We start from the raw sequence: 20,317 nt of genomic DNA, 5'->3' as shown, positions 1-20,317 counted from the left end.
GGGAGGAGGGGAGGGGGGTCACAGCAGCCAGGAGAACCTCCTCCCTCGTCTCCTCTCCCTATACTTCACTGTCTATTGTCTCCTGTGATACGCTGTTGAGCCATAGAACAGATGCTCAACGTTCTCAAGCAGCTTTAATAAGCTCATAATAATTCATATTGATCCAGCTCCTACAACTGTGCTACTGATGCTCACTCATTACACAGTTACTTTCACTCATTTCGTTCACAAGACGCCATTTTTAAGAGGAATGACTGGGCTTGTGTTCCTCCTATCCTTCCCTCCATCGCGCACACGTGCACATACACAAACACTGTCATGCATAGCAGTGTGGTGTAGCAGTGTGGAAGACAGTAAAAATTGAGTCTAGTGCAAGAGCTCAGATTCTGTGGCCAGCTGTGGCCATAATGCTATATGCTAAAATAAACAGTTGTGATGAATAACAAACACAAGTTGCAACATGTGAAGAATATGTGTTGACAGGCACAAGTGTATACGTATACATCCATGTACTTCGCTCAACGACTCAACAGATACAACAGATTAATAAAATGTCTGGAGTCATGTGGAAGCATTTTTGTGGTTTATTATATAAAACATATCTGGACTTTCTTGAAGAACCAATATTCTCTGTACATTGATTGTCTTTTGTTGCTATGCACAAAAGTACCTTACAAACAAAACACAGTTGGGTGTACAGTGTATAACAAGAAAAAATGATACCCACCCCCTGCTGAATCCACTTTAAGGCATCACATCTGTAGTGGGCAAACTACTGGCCAGCCAACATGCAGATCATACTGTCAGGGGTGTCAGTTATGTGACTGTGTTGTAACTTCACTCATAAATAGAGCATCTCAAAAAACATAATATTTTAAATTTCACTCAAACCATCAATGCCCATCACCCATACAGAAGAGTCTCTGCCAGCCCTCTCAATTGTTGTCTCCTGGATCAGCATTCTCTGATGGGGCCCCCCTGTGGTCAAAGAGAGGAAAGATCTGTGTGAGGTTTATTGTATGATGGTTCATGAGGTTCCAACAGTCTTTTTCTGTTCCTAGTCTTCAAAAATAGAACTGCAGCATACTGTGAGATTAGATGATGGTGTTATGGAATGCACAAGAAGGAAATAAACTTGCTATATAAAAATATAAAATATAAAAAAGGAGTCTAATCACAAGCACTCTTAATAATTTCTGAATGGCCCATTATTACCATTAACTGGTGAAAAAAAAACCTCATTATTTTTTGGAATCCCGAATGACCTAAGCCCAAGTTTTGGGTGTCCTACCTATCCCAGACGTTCAGTCTGCAAAATTTACAGCCGAGAGACTTTACTAAAAATCAGGGTAACGCAGGCTGCTAAAACTATGACACTTGGATGTGATTTGGACATATTACGCCAGCACGGGATCTTATTGGAGCCAGCCAACTGTACGAAAAGAAGGCGGAAGCGGTGCAAACGTAAACAAAAGAGGGGGAAGAGAGCCGGGATTCATGCTAGGTTAAAGGTTAACCACTCAAGACCAGCAGTACCGTCGCTCCTACTCTCCAACGTCTGCTCCCTCAACAATAAGCTGAATGAGCTACGTCTGTTGCGAGAAACCCACGGAGAGTGGAAAGATTGCTGTGCCTTTGCTTTCACGGAAACATGGCTCCAGAACAATATCCCAGACCCGGCTATACAGCTGGAGGGGATGACACCTCTGCGACACAAGAAACACCAGGTGGATGTGGCAGGGAGTCCAAGCACTGACACATTAGAAGTCCAGGCAGGGGGTCAACGACGATGATGCTTCTCTTCCAGACAGGCTCAACAACTTCTTCATCACCCATCTGAACCAGAAAGACAACCATCATCCCCGAGAGACTAATGGAGAAACTCCTCCTAATCGGCCTGAACAACGCCACATGTCTCTGAATCCAGGACTTTCTGACGGAGATACCTCGGTCTGTCCATGTCGGAAATAACACCTCCAACTCCATCACGCTGAGCACTGGATCTCCTCAAGGCTGTGTACTCAATCCATTGTTGTTTACACTGCTAACACACGACTGTGCATCCAGACACGAGGGGAACCAGATCATCAAGTTCGCGTATGACACCACAGTGGCGGGACTCATTCACAGAAGTGAGGAATCAATGTACAGAGAAGAAGTTAAACACCTAGAGGGTTGGTGCAGAGAAAATAATCTGGTGCTCAATGCGGACAAAACGAAGGAGATGATTATTGACTTACGGAGGTCACAGCCCGAGCACAGTCCTCTCAGCATCAGTGGCCGCACAGTGGAGAGAGTGGACAACATCAAGTTCCTTGGAGTGCAGATCTCGCAAGACCTAAGCTGGAATAAGAAAACCTCAGGGATCACGAAACGGGCCAAGCAGAGACTGTACTTCCTGAGGAAGCTGAAACAAGCCTCTCTCCCCATCAGCATCCTCAGGACTTTCTATAGTGGTGTGGTGGAGAGCGTTCTGACATATTGTATCTCAACATGGTACTCCAGCTGCAGTATGTCAGACAAAAAAGCCCTGCAGAGAATAGTAAGAGGAGCTGAGAGGGTCATCTGCATTTCTCTCCCCTCTGTCCAAGAACTCTTCCTAAACCGCTGCAGGAGCAGGGCACTGAACATCGTCAGGGACCCCTCCCACCCTCTCCACACATTCTTTGAACTGCTCCCATCAGGAAAACGGTTCCGGAGTCTAAAAGGCCGAACAAACAGACTAATCAACAGCTTCCTTCCACAAGCTGTTAGATTGTTGAACTGCTGATCTGGAGCATGCGCACTACTGCACTTCATGAGCCTCAGTCATAGTTTTAGTTTTTAAAAAAAAAAAAATATTATAGTAATACATTGTGTGTATTTAATGCGTTTGTGTTATGGGATCCCAGAGAAACGCAGTCTCATTTTTGCTGCACTACTTTTGTAGGTACAGCTAAATGACAATAAAGCTTTAATTGATTGATTGATTGATTGACTGATTGATGTTCAGAAAAAGCCAACATTCCATTTTAAGTCAGTGGTTTTAAAACCTATTGTTTCCAAGGCACACCAAAGGGGCAAACCAAAATCTCAAGGCATACTTGTATTCATATTAGTGCAAAATAGCTATATAAAACATGTTATTTAATCACTCTATACACATTGATTTTTATCTACTAATGCCAAATAAAATTTGACAAACATATTGGGGTTCCCTGGATTTTTGAGTGGATAGTATTTGCCTCTGTATTGTGAAATGAATGTGTACAAAGAACTGAATGCTACTAAATTGCTGCCCAACGAACCAAAGCCTCAGCTGCCCAGCACCCCAGAGTCTCTGCTGCCTAGCGCCCCTGCCACGCCCTGCCAATTCCATGGTCAGGCCATCCAGTATACACCTCTCCTGTTCCAGCGTTGGGGTTCCCGGCTGACGCCTCTCCGGTTTCAGCGTTAGGGGTCCTGGCAGACACCTTTGCTGTTGATGCATGTTCTCTTCCTTGGTAGGCTGACGTCTCGTCTGTTACTAGGTTGAACAACAAACCTCTAGTCGATGGGTCGGCTGATGCCTCTCCAGTCCCTGGGTCAGTCGACGCCTCTCCAGCCACTGGTTGTTCCTCAGCGGCCCAGCTGACACCTGCCTCCAGTTCTCCTTCAGCAGCCCAACCAGCACCTACCCCTAGTCCTCACCCAGTCTCCAATCTTCAGTTCTGATGCCCTGTCACCGGCCTCAAGTCCTGCTGCGCTGTTGCCGGCCTCCTGCTCTGATGTCCAGCTGCAAGACTCTGGTCCTGGTCTTCAACCTCCCGAGGGGTTTTGCTTCTACTGCCGGCCTCTCAGGGGCTTCCACCTCAGCCACCGGCCTCCAGCTGCCCTCGATCTGCTTTGCCCTTTGGCCCTGCCTCCTAGTACCCCTTCAGACCTGCTTTGCCCCCCTGGTTGCACCCCAGAACTGCTCCGCCCTATGCCCCTGCCTTCTTGTTATTATCTGGACTTGCCCCATCCTTCTGTCCCGCCTCCAGGTTGCCTGCCTGTCTCTAGTTTACCCTGTTCTCTAGTCATTAGTCAGTCCACCTAAAATAGAAAGGTAGTTTGTATATTTGATTTAAAATTTTTGTTTGTACTTTTTGTAAATGACACCTTTATCCTTCCTTTTGCAAATGTTTGGCTGGATCTTGGACCACTACAAAGAGAGGCTTACCCTGAATATGGAGGTGGTGGGGCATCGTGCTGCCCACTGCGGGACAGAACCTCATTGTAGCTGGGTAGACCTGGAGCAATGATCCCAGCCAGGGGCACGGTCTCTGGGGCTGGCTGCCCATCTACTGCCATCCTAACCGGAGCTCTGGATCAGCACACAGCACATCATACAGAAAATGACCTCAATAGATTTCAACAATACAAGCTGCTAAAATTTGCTCAGTAAATTTGATAGATGATTTGATGGGTTAGAATTCCTTTTTTTATGTTGAAATTTTCACTGATGTGGTGGTGCTCAAGAAAAGGTCACGGGCTCTGAAATCAGGATTCTCAAGACTCTCAAAGAACAATGAAATGGAAAACAATAGTCATGTGACCAAAGCAGCATTTGCTGTGCGAGCTATTTCACACTGCTATCATTTTTACTGCTATCAAATTTTACAGACTGGGTTTTCATTGAAATTGTTACTTTAAAATGTAATCATCACTAGCAATAACATTTGTTTGCTTGTTGGCTTCTTTTCTTTTCACTTGCTGCCAGGTATTTTCTACAGAGTTAAAGAATTTGTTTGCCCGAAATGTAATATTGACTGAATTTTTGAATGACTGAATACAGAATTTGAAATAGGTTGCGTAGATGAATACATTACAATCATGTGTTACAGGTTGTTTTTAAAAAGCATGACCATATCTTATTTCTGTTACTCAAATGGAATTAACAAAGTACAAGAAACACAAACTTCCCTTATATCATAATTAATTTGAATAATTTATCTTAACAAGAAACAACACCAGGTCATTCCCATTGCTGTTAATTATTCCAAAGACAGCACTGACAGCTATGCTATTGGGAGCAACTGTCATTTACAATTTTTTTGAGGTGCACATGAACGCACTATGACGTCTTTGTTGGCGCATATCCTTTGCTGTATGAAGCGATATAGATTTCAGACATGCACGTGAATGCACCATGAATACCATTTTGCACTTGCTGGACTCTGTTTTGATACTGCATTTTATTTCGATTGTCGACACTGAAGGCTCATTTTGATCGATTATCAATTTAATATCAAAATCGTGTCACCCCTACTTCTTACAGTACAAGTACTCTAAAAATGAACCTACAAAAGGTTAAAGGTGTAAGATGAATCTGTAGGGACTATGAATTTGTTCAGTAAATTTAATATAAATGTGATTTTAATTTTGATTCTGAATGTTGGTGGTGCTAGACAAAAGGTCAGGGGGTCACTGAAGCAGAGAAATCATTATTTACTGACCATGAATAACTACAAAAATTTCATACCAGCAGTATTAAAATGCAATAGTTTGAGCTGGCTGAAATGACTAAAGGATCAAAGTCATCATTTTATTTCACAAATGTACTGGGCTGACCTCTGTCCACCCTTGATCTTGGCTTTATAGCAGTAGATTCCCAGCACAGTTGCAATAACAGCAGACACTAGTACAGCCATGATCCCTGCCACTAGTGCTGACACATCCACTCTGGGTGCATACGCTGCAAAGACAAACATCATTGACATCAAACCATTGTCTCTTAAACAGTTCTCATACTGTCAGCAACTAATCATTACATTGATGTCTTCAGTCATTACTGCCGTCCGTTGGTCTAATTATCTTTTGTCATCAGTGATTCTCCATGCAATGAACTGTTGCTGCAATTTCTATACAGTTATGAAACTACTGCATCACAGGTTTTTCTGTAACAATGAATGTATTCTGACTACACTCAGCAACCAAAGATTCTTGGAGCTTGTGTTGTAGCATCAATTGCATCCCCAAATGAGTTTCCCTTTAAGCAAGCAGATATAATATCTAAAAATGAATGATAATATATATAAATGAAATATTAGCAATATAAAAATAATGATTAAATGATTGGCATGAACTGTATTTATAATGTATTTATGGTTGCACATGTATCTTCAATATAAAATTACTATATTCTGCTGAATGAGCCTAACACCAAGGCCAGTAAGACTACAATCATGGATAATATCAATCTGTTAAAGCATTACCTTGACTGTTGACATATTTGTTCCAAAATAATTCCTAAAGATGGAAACAAAAGAGGATTTTATGCATTAGCTTCATTAAAATACAAGGGAAAAAACATAAAGCAGCCACCATGTCATGGTTTTGATTTTTGGTCAGTTATTTCCTGTCTTATTTTATTGTAGTTAAATCCTCTTGTGTCTTGTTGTCACTTTCTGTGTATCTTGAATTTGCGTTCTTTCTGTATAACTGTGACACCACAGGACCACAGGACATTTCATTTCAGCCAGTGTGATCATGGCTGAAATGACAGTCCTTTTTGAGAGTCCTTTTTTCGCAAAATGCTTTCTGAAATATGTTTGGATAAAAAATCTGTTGTTGTTCAATTTTGGTTCTCTACATCTGTATATGTACACTGAAAAAAAAATGGAGAATTCTACATCCAAATGAGTGCAGTAGAGAGAAAGTAAATACCACCAGCATTACCGTCTGAGTATCGTCCTCAAATACCTCTCTTGCCTCCTCATAGCTGCACATCTCTTCCACACACTCCCTCTCCAGATTGTCAGCCACCACTAGCTCAAGGTCCCAGCTGTTATAAAGCAGCGTGCGGGACAGGAAGGAGGTCGCTGACTTATCATCCACCAACATTGGATCTCCTATAAAACACAAGCCATATACACCAACCAGCCACAACATTAAAACCACTGACAGGTGAAGTGAATAACATTGATCATCTTGAACAATACATTGTTCTGATTGGAAACTGGTTCCCTGCATTCATGTGGAAACCACTTTACATGCACCACCCACCTAAATACCACTGTAGATCCACTGTTCCCCATGGATGCTTGATCATATTGGAATCTGGTTAATCTGGAGGTCAGGGCGACATCTTTAGCTCTTTGTCGCATTCCTTGGGTCATTCCTGAGCAACTTTTGAGGTGCCAGGGCCCATTGTGCTGCCAGGGAAGGGCACTGTCATCTGGGAGTACTGTTGCCATGAGGGGTGTACTTGGTCCACAACAGTGTTTGGGTAGGTGGTGCATGTCAAGTGGCATCCACATGAATGCCAGGATCCAAGGTTTCCCAGCAGAACATTGCATTATAACGAGGTGTTAAATGTTTTTCAATTGAAATGTCAGTGGTTTTAATGTTGTGGTTGATCGGTGTACACTTACAGTACAACTCACATAAACTGTAACCCAATACAGAAATACTATCAAAATATACATTTGTGGGAAAAAAAATACAAACATTTTTTTAAAAATAAAAAAAAAATCGGAGGGTCTGAGCAAACGCGTGTGCTGAGCAGGAGCGCATTTCTCAAAATGTTTGGTTAAGAAACTGCTTTTCCTAAACAAACTTCACACTGGAATTTTTTGAGGGAACACTCAGAGACACTTCTGACTTGGGAGACAAAGATCCGTACTTTCTTCACTTCAAGAGGATCACAATGGATGAAAACTCCCAAACCACATTGAATGACATTTTTTCAATGCCGTCCTCCCCTCCGCAATCAGGTAATCAGCTGCAAGCTGGTGGCGAGTGCGTCCGACGCCGGCACCTGACGGAGGAAATCGCTGCCTCCCACGCTACTCTGCCACCACAGAGGCACAGCCTGGTGTTGCCTCTGGGCTCCTCTGGGCCCACTTTCCCGGATGGCTCGGGGGAGACCGACTGCTTGGCTGACGGTCTGCTTGGAGCTCTCCGGGCGAGGCGGGGGGAAAAAACCTTGCCGTGCATCTTCGGAGAATGAGCACCAGCTCGACATTGACAATCTGTCGGTTACTGAGCGAGCCCTGCTGATTCTGGTTGACAGATGCCTAGACAAGATGACATCGCTGGAGAACAGCATCACAGAGACTTTGACTCCTAAAGAAGTCTAGGACGAGGTTGCTGAGTTGAGGCGAGAGGTGATTGAACTGCGAGAAGAAAACTCCCAGCTGAGGGAAGACCAGCTCGAGCAACAAACAAGGAGTATGAGGGACAATCTCCTCTTTCATGGCATCCCAGAGGTGATTGGCGAGAACACGGAGGAAACCGTCAGGAATTTTCTCAAAGAAGAGCTGAGGATGCCCCCTGATGAGACCGACAGTTTTTTGATATCAACGTGCATCGACTCGGGAGAAAGAAAACATATGGGGAGGCCGTGAAAGATGGCCAGAAAATAAAGACCTTCGTGGTGAGAGACCAACAAGATAGGATAAGGTATGATGCTCCCAAGAGACTGAGAGCCCAAGGTAAGAAACTGAAAGTAACAGACCATTATCCAGCAACTGTAATGGAGCGGATAAGAATTCTAATCCCAATATTACAACAGAATCTGCAATTGAGAAACAAAGTAAAGCTAGTGGCGGACAGACTGTACATTAACGAACGCTTGTACACAGACGAAAGTACTGTGTGGATAAAACCAGGGAAGGGCTACGTGACCTAGTTGTTGTTTTTTTCTTGGACACTGGACATTTAGAAGCCCCTGACTTTAAACTCTTTACCTTCTTATGCGATTTGTGCTACCATATGATGTTGTGATGATGTTTTTTGTGCTCTTCCTTTTTCCCTCTTATTATTATTATACAACCAGAACTTAAATGCATATCTCTATAGGCTCCATTAGGCAACCAGAAGTTCGACCTGGGCATTACTAGTTCAAGAGGCATGGTCGTGAACATGCTTCACCCTTACGGGTATAAAGTAAGGTTTTTGGGAACTAGACTGGGAGGGGAGGTGGGATGTCGAGGGATGAATGACCTGCGACCTTCTTCTGTGTGTATTATTTGGTTTTTTTGTTTGTTTGTTTGTTTGTTTTTTGTCTTTTGTCTTTTGTCTTTTGTCTTTTTTTTTTACTTGAAAATACCATATGTCTAACCTGAATGTGTTCTCTTACAATTTTCAGGGCCTAAATAAGAGAGTGGGCTGTCTGGATTTATTGGAAAGAGACAAAATTGATATAGCTATGACACAAGAATCACATATTCTCAAGAACGATATATATAAATTGGAAAACCATATGTACAAGGTGAGTGCTTTTTCATCAGCGCCAAATAAAACGAAAGGTGTTATAATTGTAGTGCGAAAAACACTCCAGATGACTATTATTGAGAAAGGAGGAGATGACGACGGTAGGGTGGCCTTTATTAAGTGCCTGTACAATAGAGTGAAAATACCTTTTTTCAATATTTACGTACCAAATAAATATGAGGGTCCTTCCTTCAGTCAAGTCAATAAGGTATTGGCAGAATTGTCTGAATACAAATTATTAGTGGGTACAGACATGAACAGTATATTAGATAAAAGGTTAGATAAATCAGGTGGTTCATGCTCCAACAGGCAGTCTACCAGGGCATTAACTCTCTTATTATCAGACTTCAATCTGAAAGATGTCTGGAGAATAAGAAATCCAAAATCAAAGGAATATACCTTTTTCTCTAATAGACATAAATCCTATTCAAGGATAGATTTCGTATTAATATCTGAACATCTCATGCCATTAGTCCAAAGTATTGAAATAAAACATACGACTATGACTGATCAGCAGGCCTATATATGCCAGTTGTCAATGACAGACCAACCAAGAACCCCCACTAAATGGCGCTTTAACCTTACCTTTCTAGAAAATGAGGATTTCTGTAGACAATTTGAAAAGGAAATAGTCGAATTTATAACGATCAATAAACAATCAACGCTGAAAGATGTTAGGTATATATGGGATGCAATAAAAGGATTCATTAGAATTAATGCGCAAACTTTTATATCACAGATGAAAAAAAAACAACCTAAGCAAAATAAACCATTTGGAGAAATCAATATCGAAGATAGAGCTCTATCAACAAACAAATTATACAGAAGAAATGGCAAAATCCCTCTTAAAAACAAAAATGGAGTTGAACCTATTACTAACACAAATGGCTGAAGCTAAGATACATAGAACTAACGTGGACAAATATATACATGGGGAGCGTTAAGTCGCATCTTAGTGACCAAATTAAAAGCAGATAGCCATGCCACAAATATAACATCCATTGTTTCAGAAACGGGGGATATAATAACAGACCCAGAGTTAATTAATCAAAGGTTCTCTGTCTTTTATAAAGAATTGTATACCTCGGATGACAACTCTACTGACTTAGATAAGGATACTTATTTGGATAAATTAAATTTGACAACTTTGACAAATGAGGAGTCTACAGCGCTGGGGGCGCCCTTCACTCTGGAGGAACTTCGACAAGCTTTAACTAGAATGAATAAAGGTAAGTCACCCGGTAGTGATGGCATCCAACCGGAAGTCTTTTTGAAAGTCTGGCATATCTTAGGACCACTGATGCTAGAAATGTTTAATACTGCAATACAAAGAGGATCGCTCAGTAGAGATGTAAATACAGCCATCGTAACTCTAATCTTGAAGAAAGATAAGGACCCATCCATATGTAACAACTACCGCCCCATATCCCTGCTTAACACAGATGTTAAATTTTTCTCTGAATCACTTGTGTGCCGACTAGAAAAATACATGCCAAAACTAATCCACTCAGACCAAAGTGGTTTTGTTAAAGGGCGTTTAGCCTCAGACAACTTAAGACGGCTGCTACATGTACTTGAAGCCTCTAGCGATATCGCACCATCAGCTATCTTATCGGTGGACGCCAAAAAAGCTTTCGACCGTTTAGAGTGTTTTTTTTTATGGTCAGTTCTGAAACATATGGGCATAGGCACTGGTTTCATTAGGATGCTTAAAACTCTATATATGAGACCCACAGCTTGCGTGGTACCTGGTAACGAACTCTCACCTCCCTTTGAGATAAGTAGGAGCAGCCGACAAGGGGATCTAATATCAGCAATGCTTTTCATTCTGTCATTGGAACCCTTAGCACAATCAATTAGATTATCATCAAATATCAAACCAATACAGATAGGGCCTACCCAACATCACATAAGCCTCTTTGCAGATGATGTTCTTTTATATTTTTCAGATGTACAGCACTCACTACAACATATTCTTACTACATTTAAACAATACAGTCAGGTAACGAGTTACAAAATAAATTGGACAAAATCTGTTATATTACACCGAAATAGAGACAATGAGTACTCTAACATTGATATCACAGTGGTCTCACAATTTAGATATTTGGGAATTAGTGTATTTGCATCACTACAAAAAACAATCCTGAAGAACTATAGTGGTACTCTGAATAACATCAAAGCAGATCTAGACAGATGGCAGAATTTGCCGATGTTTCTGCAGTCAAATGTTACCTGTACCACCGCCACCTAGATACTGGAATGATATACGGGCCATGATCACGCGTTTCTTGTAGAAAGGCAGACGAGCAAAGATTAAATTAACTAACTTACAAAGAAAGGAGCTGGGTGGTTTGTCAGTACCTAACTAATTTTTAGAACATACTTCACACGCTATAAGATGAAAATAGTTATAACTCCTAATTGTACTTTATGTAATCTAAACCAAACAGGGACATTCCTACATGTTATGTGGGAATGTCCAGCTGTCTATGCCTTCTGGAGAGAAGTGACAGGGTCTCTCTCTGAACTCCTCCAGCTAGAAGTTAACTGTAGACCACAAAGTATGCTTCTGGGGGACGACTCAGATCTACAACTGGGTCCAGCCCAGAGGCAAGTGTGGCTGTCGGCATCCACTGTGGTAAAAAGGATGGTGGCAGTTAGATGGAAGCCGCCACATAGTCTATCTATACCACAGTGGATCCAATCGCTGGTGGAAACACTGGCTATGGAACTGTCAGTGGCCAGAGTAAGCAAGTCTAGTGGAAGGGCCATTCAAATCAGGAAAGAGGCTCTAGAGTTAGCTAAGACATTATTGTAGATAGGTATCTATGTGTCTATTCCTTTTTTCTCTCCTTTTCTTTTTGCAACAGAGGAGGGTCACATGGAGGCGGGAAGGAACTGAGTGTAAGGGGAAGGGTTGGAGGGTTTTATTTTTTCCTTTCTTTTCTTTATTCTTTTTTTTGGGGGGGGGTGAGGTAAGGGTGACCAAGAGCTAGAATGATGTTGTAGTTTTTGTCTGTTCTTGTTTGTTTGTCTGTCTGTTTTGTTTGCTTGTTTGTTATTTTGTTTGCTGTTGTGGGTGTTTTCGACAGGATGTTTTGTTTCTCCCTTTTCTACATTGTGTTTGTTTTGGAACAGTTGGTATGCTTTGGTGTCGATTTAGATCATGTTGTCTGGAACATATATGCATACACTCTGTGTGAATGTGTATTACTGAAAATAAAGCAAAAAAAACAAACAAACAAAAAAAAATTGGTGTTTTCCATTCTTTTGACTATTCACTTCTGCTCACAAGCTCGAAAAGGTTATCTGACTTAGAGATTCCAGATTAAACCCTGTAATTTTTTTTATCCTATTATTAGAGCCAACAATGAATGTATTCAACTTACAAGTATTGTGTGTATTTTAAAGCCTGATCTTATGCCTCTGTGCCATAGAGTGCCATTGCTGTTTGGCCTTAAAATTCACTATGCCACCAAAGTGAATTAATGTGCTACATAAAATAGTCCCTTAAAAATACATTTCCCCGTATTTGAAAAACATGTTAACACCTTATGATAAGGGTACATTAATTAACATTAGCTAATGTAGTAAACACATTAACTAACATCAATTAATAGTTAACTAATAGTTAACTGTTAACTGACTGTAATCATTAACTAATTGTGTTCATGCTGTATTTCTAATAAAAGTTTAATAATATTAACAACAAAAACAAGGACCAATAATTAACATTGATTAACGGAGTAAAAACCGTTAACTCACAGTAAATGAGACGTTTACTTATATATGCTGTATATATATAGCCATCGCAAAAAGGTCACGTGGCGGCCATGGCAGCCATTTTACTTTCCACCATAACTGAATTACGTATTTTGCATTGATTCTCCAGAACCTACGGAGCCCTGGAGGTGACATGGATGTGTTTTTTTTTTACTTGCGCGCGCGAGATAAGATACTTACTGTAGCTCGCATGCGCAAGTTACTATCTCGCACACACGAGATACATATAGATGAATGCATGAGTCGTGTTGTAGCCAATGATTTATGTATTACATAAAGAGACTTGCTCCTTTTGTGATGAGATGAGAGACTTGGTGTTTTGTGATGAGATTTAAATATAAATGTATTCATATTCTGGTAATGGCTTATAATAGCAGCCAGTATGAATCAAGTCTCACACCTTGGAAGAATTGTCAATAAAATCAGGCAAATGTTTATCTGTATCTGTGTGGGTTAATAACACACATATAAGATCAGTTTCAGTTCCACTTGTGTACTATTTACTCTCAGCTATTCCACCCCAAAGCTGATGGTTTATAATAAACTTTAACATGTAAGTTATAAGATAGTATGTAAAACATGCTGGAGTACTACCTCAAAGAAGCCAATATGTGTGCAAAAGTATTAAATAGGCTACTTTATCATAAGAGTAAGCACAACTACAAGCCAAGTATACTTAAACTTTCTATATAAGGCAAGAATACTTCATTATACTTTTCTTAAGTATATCTTGATCAAAAGATTAAGTACAAGTATAGGCCCAATATACTTAGACTTTTCTGTATACTTATATAAGCCAAGTAGACTTAAGTATAATTTTGTTAAGTATATCTCTGATTAGTACATAAAAAGTATACTGAAAGCATACTTTCTTATTTTTAGTTTAAAATAAGTCTAAGTATATTTGGCCTATACTTGTACTTAAGCCATTACCAGAATATGAATACATTTATATTTAAATATCATCACAAAACATCAAGTCTCTCATCTCATCACAAAAGGAGCAAGTCTCTTTATGTAATACATAAATCATTGGCTACAACACAACTCATGACCGCTCTTTTTGTCCATTTCATATAGATGCATTCATCTATATGAATCTGAGATACAGTAAGTCGCACACGTGAGATAGTAAGTTGCGCGCGAGAGTTAAAAAAAACCACATCCATGTCACCTCCAGGGCTCTGTAAGAACCAAACATGATAACACAGAAAACGTTATGTCTACCCCTATGTTTTGGACAAGGATTACAGTGATACCATATATTACATCATACATTGTTCAGGTGAAAAGGTAATGGTGAATCATGTTACACTATGAGAATGAAACCAGAGACCATCTTGCGATGGGAACACATCAGCCACAATGCTCATTAACATGTTGACCCATGAGTACTCAGTCATCATTACTACATCATTATATGAGTTCTCAGTAATCATGGGTCAGACCACACCCATCTTCAAACTCTGCCTTCATCTTGATCTCAATTACATACCTGTTGTATAAAAGGCCCGAAAGTTACCTGTTAGTGATATAGTTAATGTTTTGTATGCTGTTAGATTTCTGTTCATTTAGCGCTGGTAAGTCCATTGGGGGAACAGCCCCACTGGCTAGTGAGTTATAGCAATTGACGTTACTCAGTAATTAGCAGAAGTGATGGGATACTCAATTCTTTTTACTGACTCGAGTTTGTACGAGTCACTCACTAAAGTGAATTGGGTTTTCGAGTCACTTGAGTCAGTCACCCAGAGTGTGCGCCACGGACTGTACAAACGGGGTCATGCCTATGTTCCCACAGCCCAATGGTCCCACAGCCCTATGTTCCCACACTTTTTGGGTTAGGGAAGGGGAAGGGGAAGAGGTTAGGGTTAGGGAAGAGGAGGTGGCTAGGGTTAGGGAAGGGGAAGAGGTTAGGGTTAGGGAAGGGGAAGAGTTTAGGGTTAGGGAAGAGGAGGTGGTTAGGGTTAGGGAAGGGGAAGAGGTTAGGGTTAGGGAAGTGGTTAGGGTAGGAGCATAGGGCTGTGGGAACATAGGCATGCTCCCGTACAAACAAGTTCCAAACCACTCCACACTGCTCAGGTGAGGGAGCGGCTCTCTGAGAGCATGGGAGCAGGGAGGGAGAGAGAGCGAGTGAGCTGTGAGCTGCCTGTGAACTGCATCCCCCCCCCCACACACACACCCCTCGTATCGCTCTCCCCTCGGAGCCTCCCGCAACAAGCACCAAGAGCAACAAGCCGGCCGGCAGAAACCAAATACAGCGACAGCTTTGAGTGCAGAGTAATAATGTCGGATTCACAGGTAAAGTTATTACAATGCACGTTGAAACTAACGTAAATCTTGTAAGTCATTACAATGTCCACAGCTAAGCTCCAGCCAAGCTAGCGTAACGTCATTAGCATGTTACAGCTACGTTACGTTACAGCTACGTAATAAGTTACTACTTATCAACAGCTAAGTTAGCCACTTCTAAAAGTTATTGAGGGCCAAGAGACTAACAGATGCTGCCGTCAGCTTTCATCACAACGATTGCTTCCACATTGTGGCTGAAAAATAAACCTTAATGAGCCTCGGACCAGCTGTGTCCCAGCTGTTGTCTGAGTAGCACCAGACCGCGACACAAACGTTTCCGTAAACCGTAACCTCTTGTTTATGACAGATAAGAGACACAAATACACACATCGTAACGCGTTTATGATAATCCATCATATTGATTTAGCAAAGGCTTCGTTGAAAACAAACGGACAACACCGGGAGGAGGGTTAGCAAAACAGTTGAGTAGTGACCGGGTGAGAGGTTGTTATGGAGAAATAAATCCGGACAAATAAAATAAAAATCCGGAAATAAATCCGAAACCCCTCCGCTTCGCGTTGGGGTTTCATTCATCCATTCATTCATCTTACTTGCATTACTTGCTGCTTCATTTAGCTGCCACGAGCAAATACATAGGCTGATTTGGTGTAAACATGGTAGCAATGTTAGCTTGTTGTTAGCTTACAATGCTAGCATAGAGGCTAACGTCTCCTTCGAACAAGTAAACAAGTGTTGACAATACTGCAGAGACAGAAATTGTCTCGACACCGTCTAATAACACAGAAACAAACTAACGGCAGCTTTCACAGTCATAAGCATCGGCATGAAAGTTATGTGTCACAACATCCACGATAAAGACGAGCGATTACCTGCTCAACAGAACTCCGCTGTACTCCATATCTTCACGGACCTTTCGCCACCGTTCAAATGATGATGTTTATTCGGGTTTGAGCCCTCTTTGTTTGTACAGCCCTGCTGTACTCCACATCTGTTGGGTTGGCTTCGTTGATTGCGTTCTCTTTAACTGTTTACTAACGCAGAAGCTCTGCTAATGTCTGTTTTCAGCAATGTTGTGTAATAACACTTAAAGCTCTTCACACCGACCCCTTCAGCCTTTCTCCCATGTCTTCTGCTGCACCTCTCTGGGTCACTGATCCTCCTAAGCTTCTCTTTGCTGTAAGAGTATTTCTGGCCTCAGCTGCTGCCGGTCTGCCTTGCCACCGCTGCGCAATCCAGCCTGTCAGCTTGACCTAACATGCCCAGACACTGCAGCTGCGACAGCCAAAGTGAAGGTGTGTTTACCAGTGTGGAAACTATGGCTCCACCGCTGCGCAATCCAGCCTGTCAGCTTGACCTAACATGCCCAGGCACTGCGGCTGCGACAGCCAAAGTGAAGGTGTGTTTATCAGTGTGGAAACTATGGCTCAAGATACACTGTATCAGCACTGCCACTGGCTGTTAGTTTTTAAAAACCAACTACGCGAAAAACACGTCAACCCATTACACAGGAAATAATAACGTAAAAATCTCAGTCAGTTACGCTGACAGAGATTTTCGTGGCCCTGGTCATCTGCCGGACACCAAGAGGGAGAAAGATTGGTGGGACACACACTAACTACAACAATAAATGTTTTTTCTTTTTTTTATGGGTCCGTGTATCGTTTGTCCATTTAATATTCAACTGAGAATCCAAAATCAGAAAATGATAGAATGATTCGTTATTTCATTATTTGTTTATGAATGTGATCCAAAAAAACAAATAATGCTTTGTTTTTTGTACAGTTGATTTCTGCGCACCCAAGGGGGTGTGGCACTGGAGCACAGCAGAGAACAGGCCATGTTATTATTTCCTTTCTGTATTTTTAATGGTCTGGTGTCAATAGGTTGTGCTTGTGTTTTTATCATGGTGGTTTGTACAAACAACCAGCCAGTGGCAGACCTCATGCCCGCCGCCACAGCGGACAAACTGGATGGTGGAGGTGGGCTGCCCTGCTGCTGCACCGCGATCTAGCCTGTCCACTCTGCCTAACGAGCCCGGAGACACTGCAGTTGCAGCAAAGAGCAGCTCTGGAGGATGAATGACCCCAAGAGGAGAAGCAGAAGACCAGGAGAAGGTCCTAAGAGAGCTGTGTGTTTGTCCAGAAAGTGAGCACAGCTCAATAACTGCCATAAAGTGTATGAGCCAAACCTACTGTGTGAGTCAATAAATCTGTAATAATAACTTCCGGATCACACAAATCAGAGAAATTAAATATCAAAATCAAATTTTACCCTGTTTTTTTAATTCCCTATTTTTGATGCAAGCATAAAATCAAAAATACGAAAAACAAAGCGTTATTTCATTTATTTATAAGCGTTTATTGATCACATGAATGAAATAAAAGATCATCTTTTCAATTTCTGATTGTGGATTCTTTTATATACAGCGCTATGGTTAGGTAATGCTTATTTGGTATCCTTGTGCACTTATGACGTGTTACTTAAAGAATACATGTTCTCAACTTTACAATAAGGGTCACAAAGAGCATTAACAGAGGGTTAATTATGGTTAAGTAATCCTTATTCAGGATTCTATGCATTTATGAAGAGTTACTAAAGGAAAACATGTTTTCAACTTTACAATAACTGTCACAAGGAGCATTAATAAATGGTTAATTACAGTTAAGGGATGCTTATTCAGCACTCTTATACATTTAAGAAGTCATACTTAAGGGATGAATGTTTACAATAAGGGGTCACAAAGATATTTCATGAATGGTTAATTGTGGTTAAGTAATGTTGCGACAGTAGCTGTGGCTCTATATACTATTATTAATACATTAATTAATATGTAAACCCTTAAAAAAGAGTTGAGAGTAACTTAATGGTTAGTCTATTAATTAGACATTGTTATCATGCTTTTTATTGTATTAATTATTGTTAATATAATCTTTATCACCTAATGATGTATAATCAACAGGAACACCATTAATGAATAATTAACAGACACATTAGTTAACTGTTAGTAAACTGCTAACCACTAAGTTTCTATTTTATTAACTGTTAATAGAGGCTTTATGAACTATTATATAATTATGAATTAACAACTTAATTAAGATGGACACATTAGTAAATGATTAATTGACTCTTAGCTAATGGTTATTACTCCATTAATTGCTGTTAAGTAATGTATTGTTAGTATTGTTATAACTGTAAATAGAAACTTTTATAATCTATCAAATGTATGAGTCAACATGTTAATTAACATCAACACAATTAGTTAATGAGTACTTGAGACATAAGTTAACTACTGTCAGTTTATAGTTATTAATTACCTAATGTTAGTTAATTTAACCTCATTATTGTTATTAATGTAAATAAACTACTTTAACATGTATGAATTAACACCTTAATCAACACCACCAGTTAATGAATACTTGACACATTAATAGACTTTAGAGTTATTACTCCAACAATTGTTATTAAATAATGACTAGATTAACACCTTAATTAACATGACCACCATTGCTAAATGATTACTTACACATTAGTTAACTATTAATTGTAAGTCAATGGTTATTACTACATTAACTGATGTAAACTAATGTACCTTTATGGTAAAGGGTTATCCTTGTAAGTTGTTTTGTTTTTTTGTGTTGATTTACAGTAGGAACTAATGGGCTTTCACTAAATGCAACAGATCATGCAGTGGACTCAGACATTATTGAGAGAAGAACTAACCATTGGTGTGCAATAGGTGTGAATCTTTTCATGGGATTTGTTGCATTGCTTGATATTATGTCAACCAGAAGGTGAACATTTCAAAGTTTCTAGGTCAAGTTTGTGGGACTAGTAAGGTTCCAATACCATTTAAACAAAAGAAGTGGAATAAAAGAAGGTGTTCTTTGCTGAAATAGCCAGATTACTTAAAATTAGACAAAACAAGAAAAAGTAGACAGTGGCTTAGAGGACTAAAATTAAAATACAATGAAATGTTAAAATTGTGTCTAAATAAATCAAAACCTGACTTCAAGGTGCTATTTGTAAAAAGAAAAAAAGTTGATTTCTGAGTCTCATTTCCAACTGGTCAAATAATGACACTCTGGGTTTCCCAACTTGTCAGAAACTGGTGCTTTGGGATGTAGGATGGGTCGGCCACCATTCCAAAGCGTCAATTGGGAATGACACTCAAAAAACAACTTTTCTTACAAGAAGCACCTTTAGGTGTGTTGCTGCCTAAAAAATAAAATTTGCTAAATTGATCAAATATGTGTGCACTGAGACAAATAAATATCTCTGTTATTTTACGTCTGCTTTAGATGTAAACTAATCAGTTCAAACTATTGTGGTTTACCTTGAGTGTGTCTGAAGGTGACAGAGCAGTGGGCCAGCTGCAGCAGGGATAGTACGGTAATCCACACCGCTGACAAGGCTGCCATTGAGGCCAAATACTACATAGAAAAGGAAAAGGAAGGAAAATTATTCCACATGAATGTCTAACACACACCTGTCCAACACTGTTGCCTCCTTACTTGACTGCAGGTTGATCTGGCTGACAAAAAGACCCCTATTCCTCTAGATTTTCAGCAACATGAAGGCACCAATCTTGCTCCAACCAAATGTATTTATGCTGAGTTTAAAGTTGAAACCCACAAGCCACATCACAAACCTGTTGGACAGCATACCAGCAGGAGGGAGGATCCTCCATAAACCTGTCTGTCTGCCTGGCTGTCTACTCACTGCACACTGGCTTTGTTTACTTGTTTCGTTCAGTTGTGAGTGGAGAAAGAGAGAGATAGATAGATAGACAGTTGCAACTTTATTTTATTGCACAATGCTAAAAACCAAACCAAGGCAGTGATTTATAGAGTGGTGTAGTAATGAGTCCTTAAACCCGGAAATTGGTTAGCTTTTTTGCACACCCGGTTCCCTTGTCTCAAAGTCAATGAGTGTTTTTAAGGTTAAAATAAGGTCTGTAATTAACCACTGGTTAAAGATTTTTTTTGTCCTATGACATAAAATACAT

General features: G+C 40.4%; 1 protein-coding gene across 3 annotated transcripts; it reads right to left on the bottom strand.

Moving 5' to 3' along the window:
• Window positions 1–599: 599 nt before the first annotated feature.
• On the bottom strand, window positions 600–20,053 carry prrg2 (proline rich Gla (G-carboxyglutamic acid) 2). 3 transcript variants are annotated; one of them, XM_084371195.1, is made up of 7 exons: window positions 19,961–20,053; window positions 19,646–19,742; window positions 6,679–6,851; window positions 6,216–6,249; window positions 5,572–5,695; window positions 4,181–4,324; window positions 600–978 (listed from the first exon to the last, which is right to left on the bottom strand). In XM_084371195.1, the coding sequence occupies exons 1-7, from the start codon at window positions 19,997–19,999 to the stop codon at window positions 936–938; spliced, it is 654 nt and encodes a 217-aa protein (XP_084227321.1). In that variant the 5' UTR covers window positions 20,000–20,053; the 3' UTR covers window positions 600–935. The 3 variants fall into 3 exon arrangements, with proteins under 3 accessions (XP_084227321.1, XP_084227322.1, XP_084227323.1); XM_084371196.1 differs by having other exon boundaries at window positions 6,703–6,851; XM_084371197.1 differs by lacking the exon at window positions 19,961–20,053 and adding an exon at window positions 19,824–19,912.
• Between the last annotated feature and the right edge of the window lie 264 nt (window positions 20,054–20,317).

Source organism: Pagrus pagrus, assembly GCF_965226575.1.
Source record: "Pagrus pagrus genome assembly, chromosome: 13".
Lineage (NCBI taxonomy): Eukaryota > Metazoa > Chordata > Actinopteri > Spariformes > Sparidae > Pagrus > Pagrus pagrus.
Note: the sequence above shows the minus strand (reverse complement) of the source record. Positions and strands in the feature narration are given on the sequence as shown.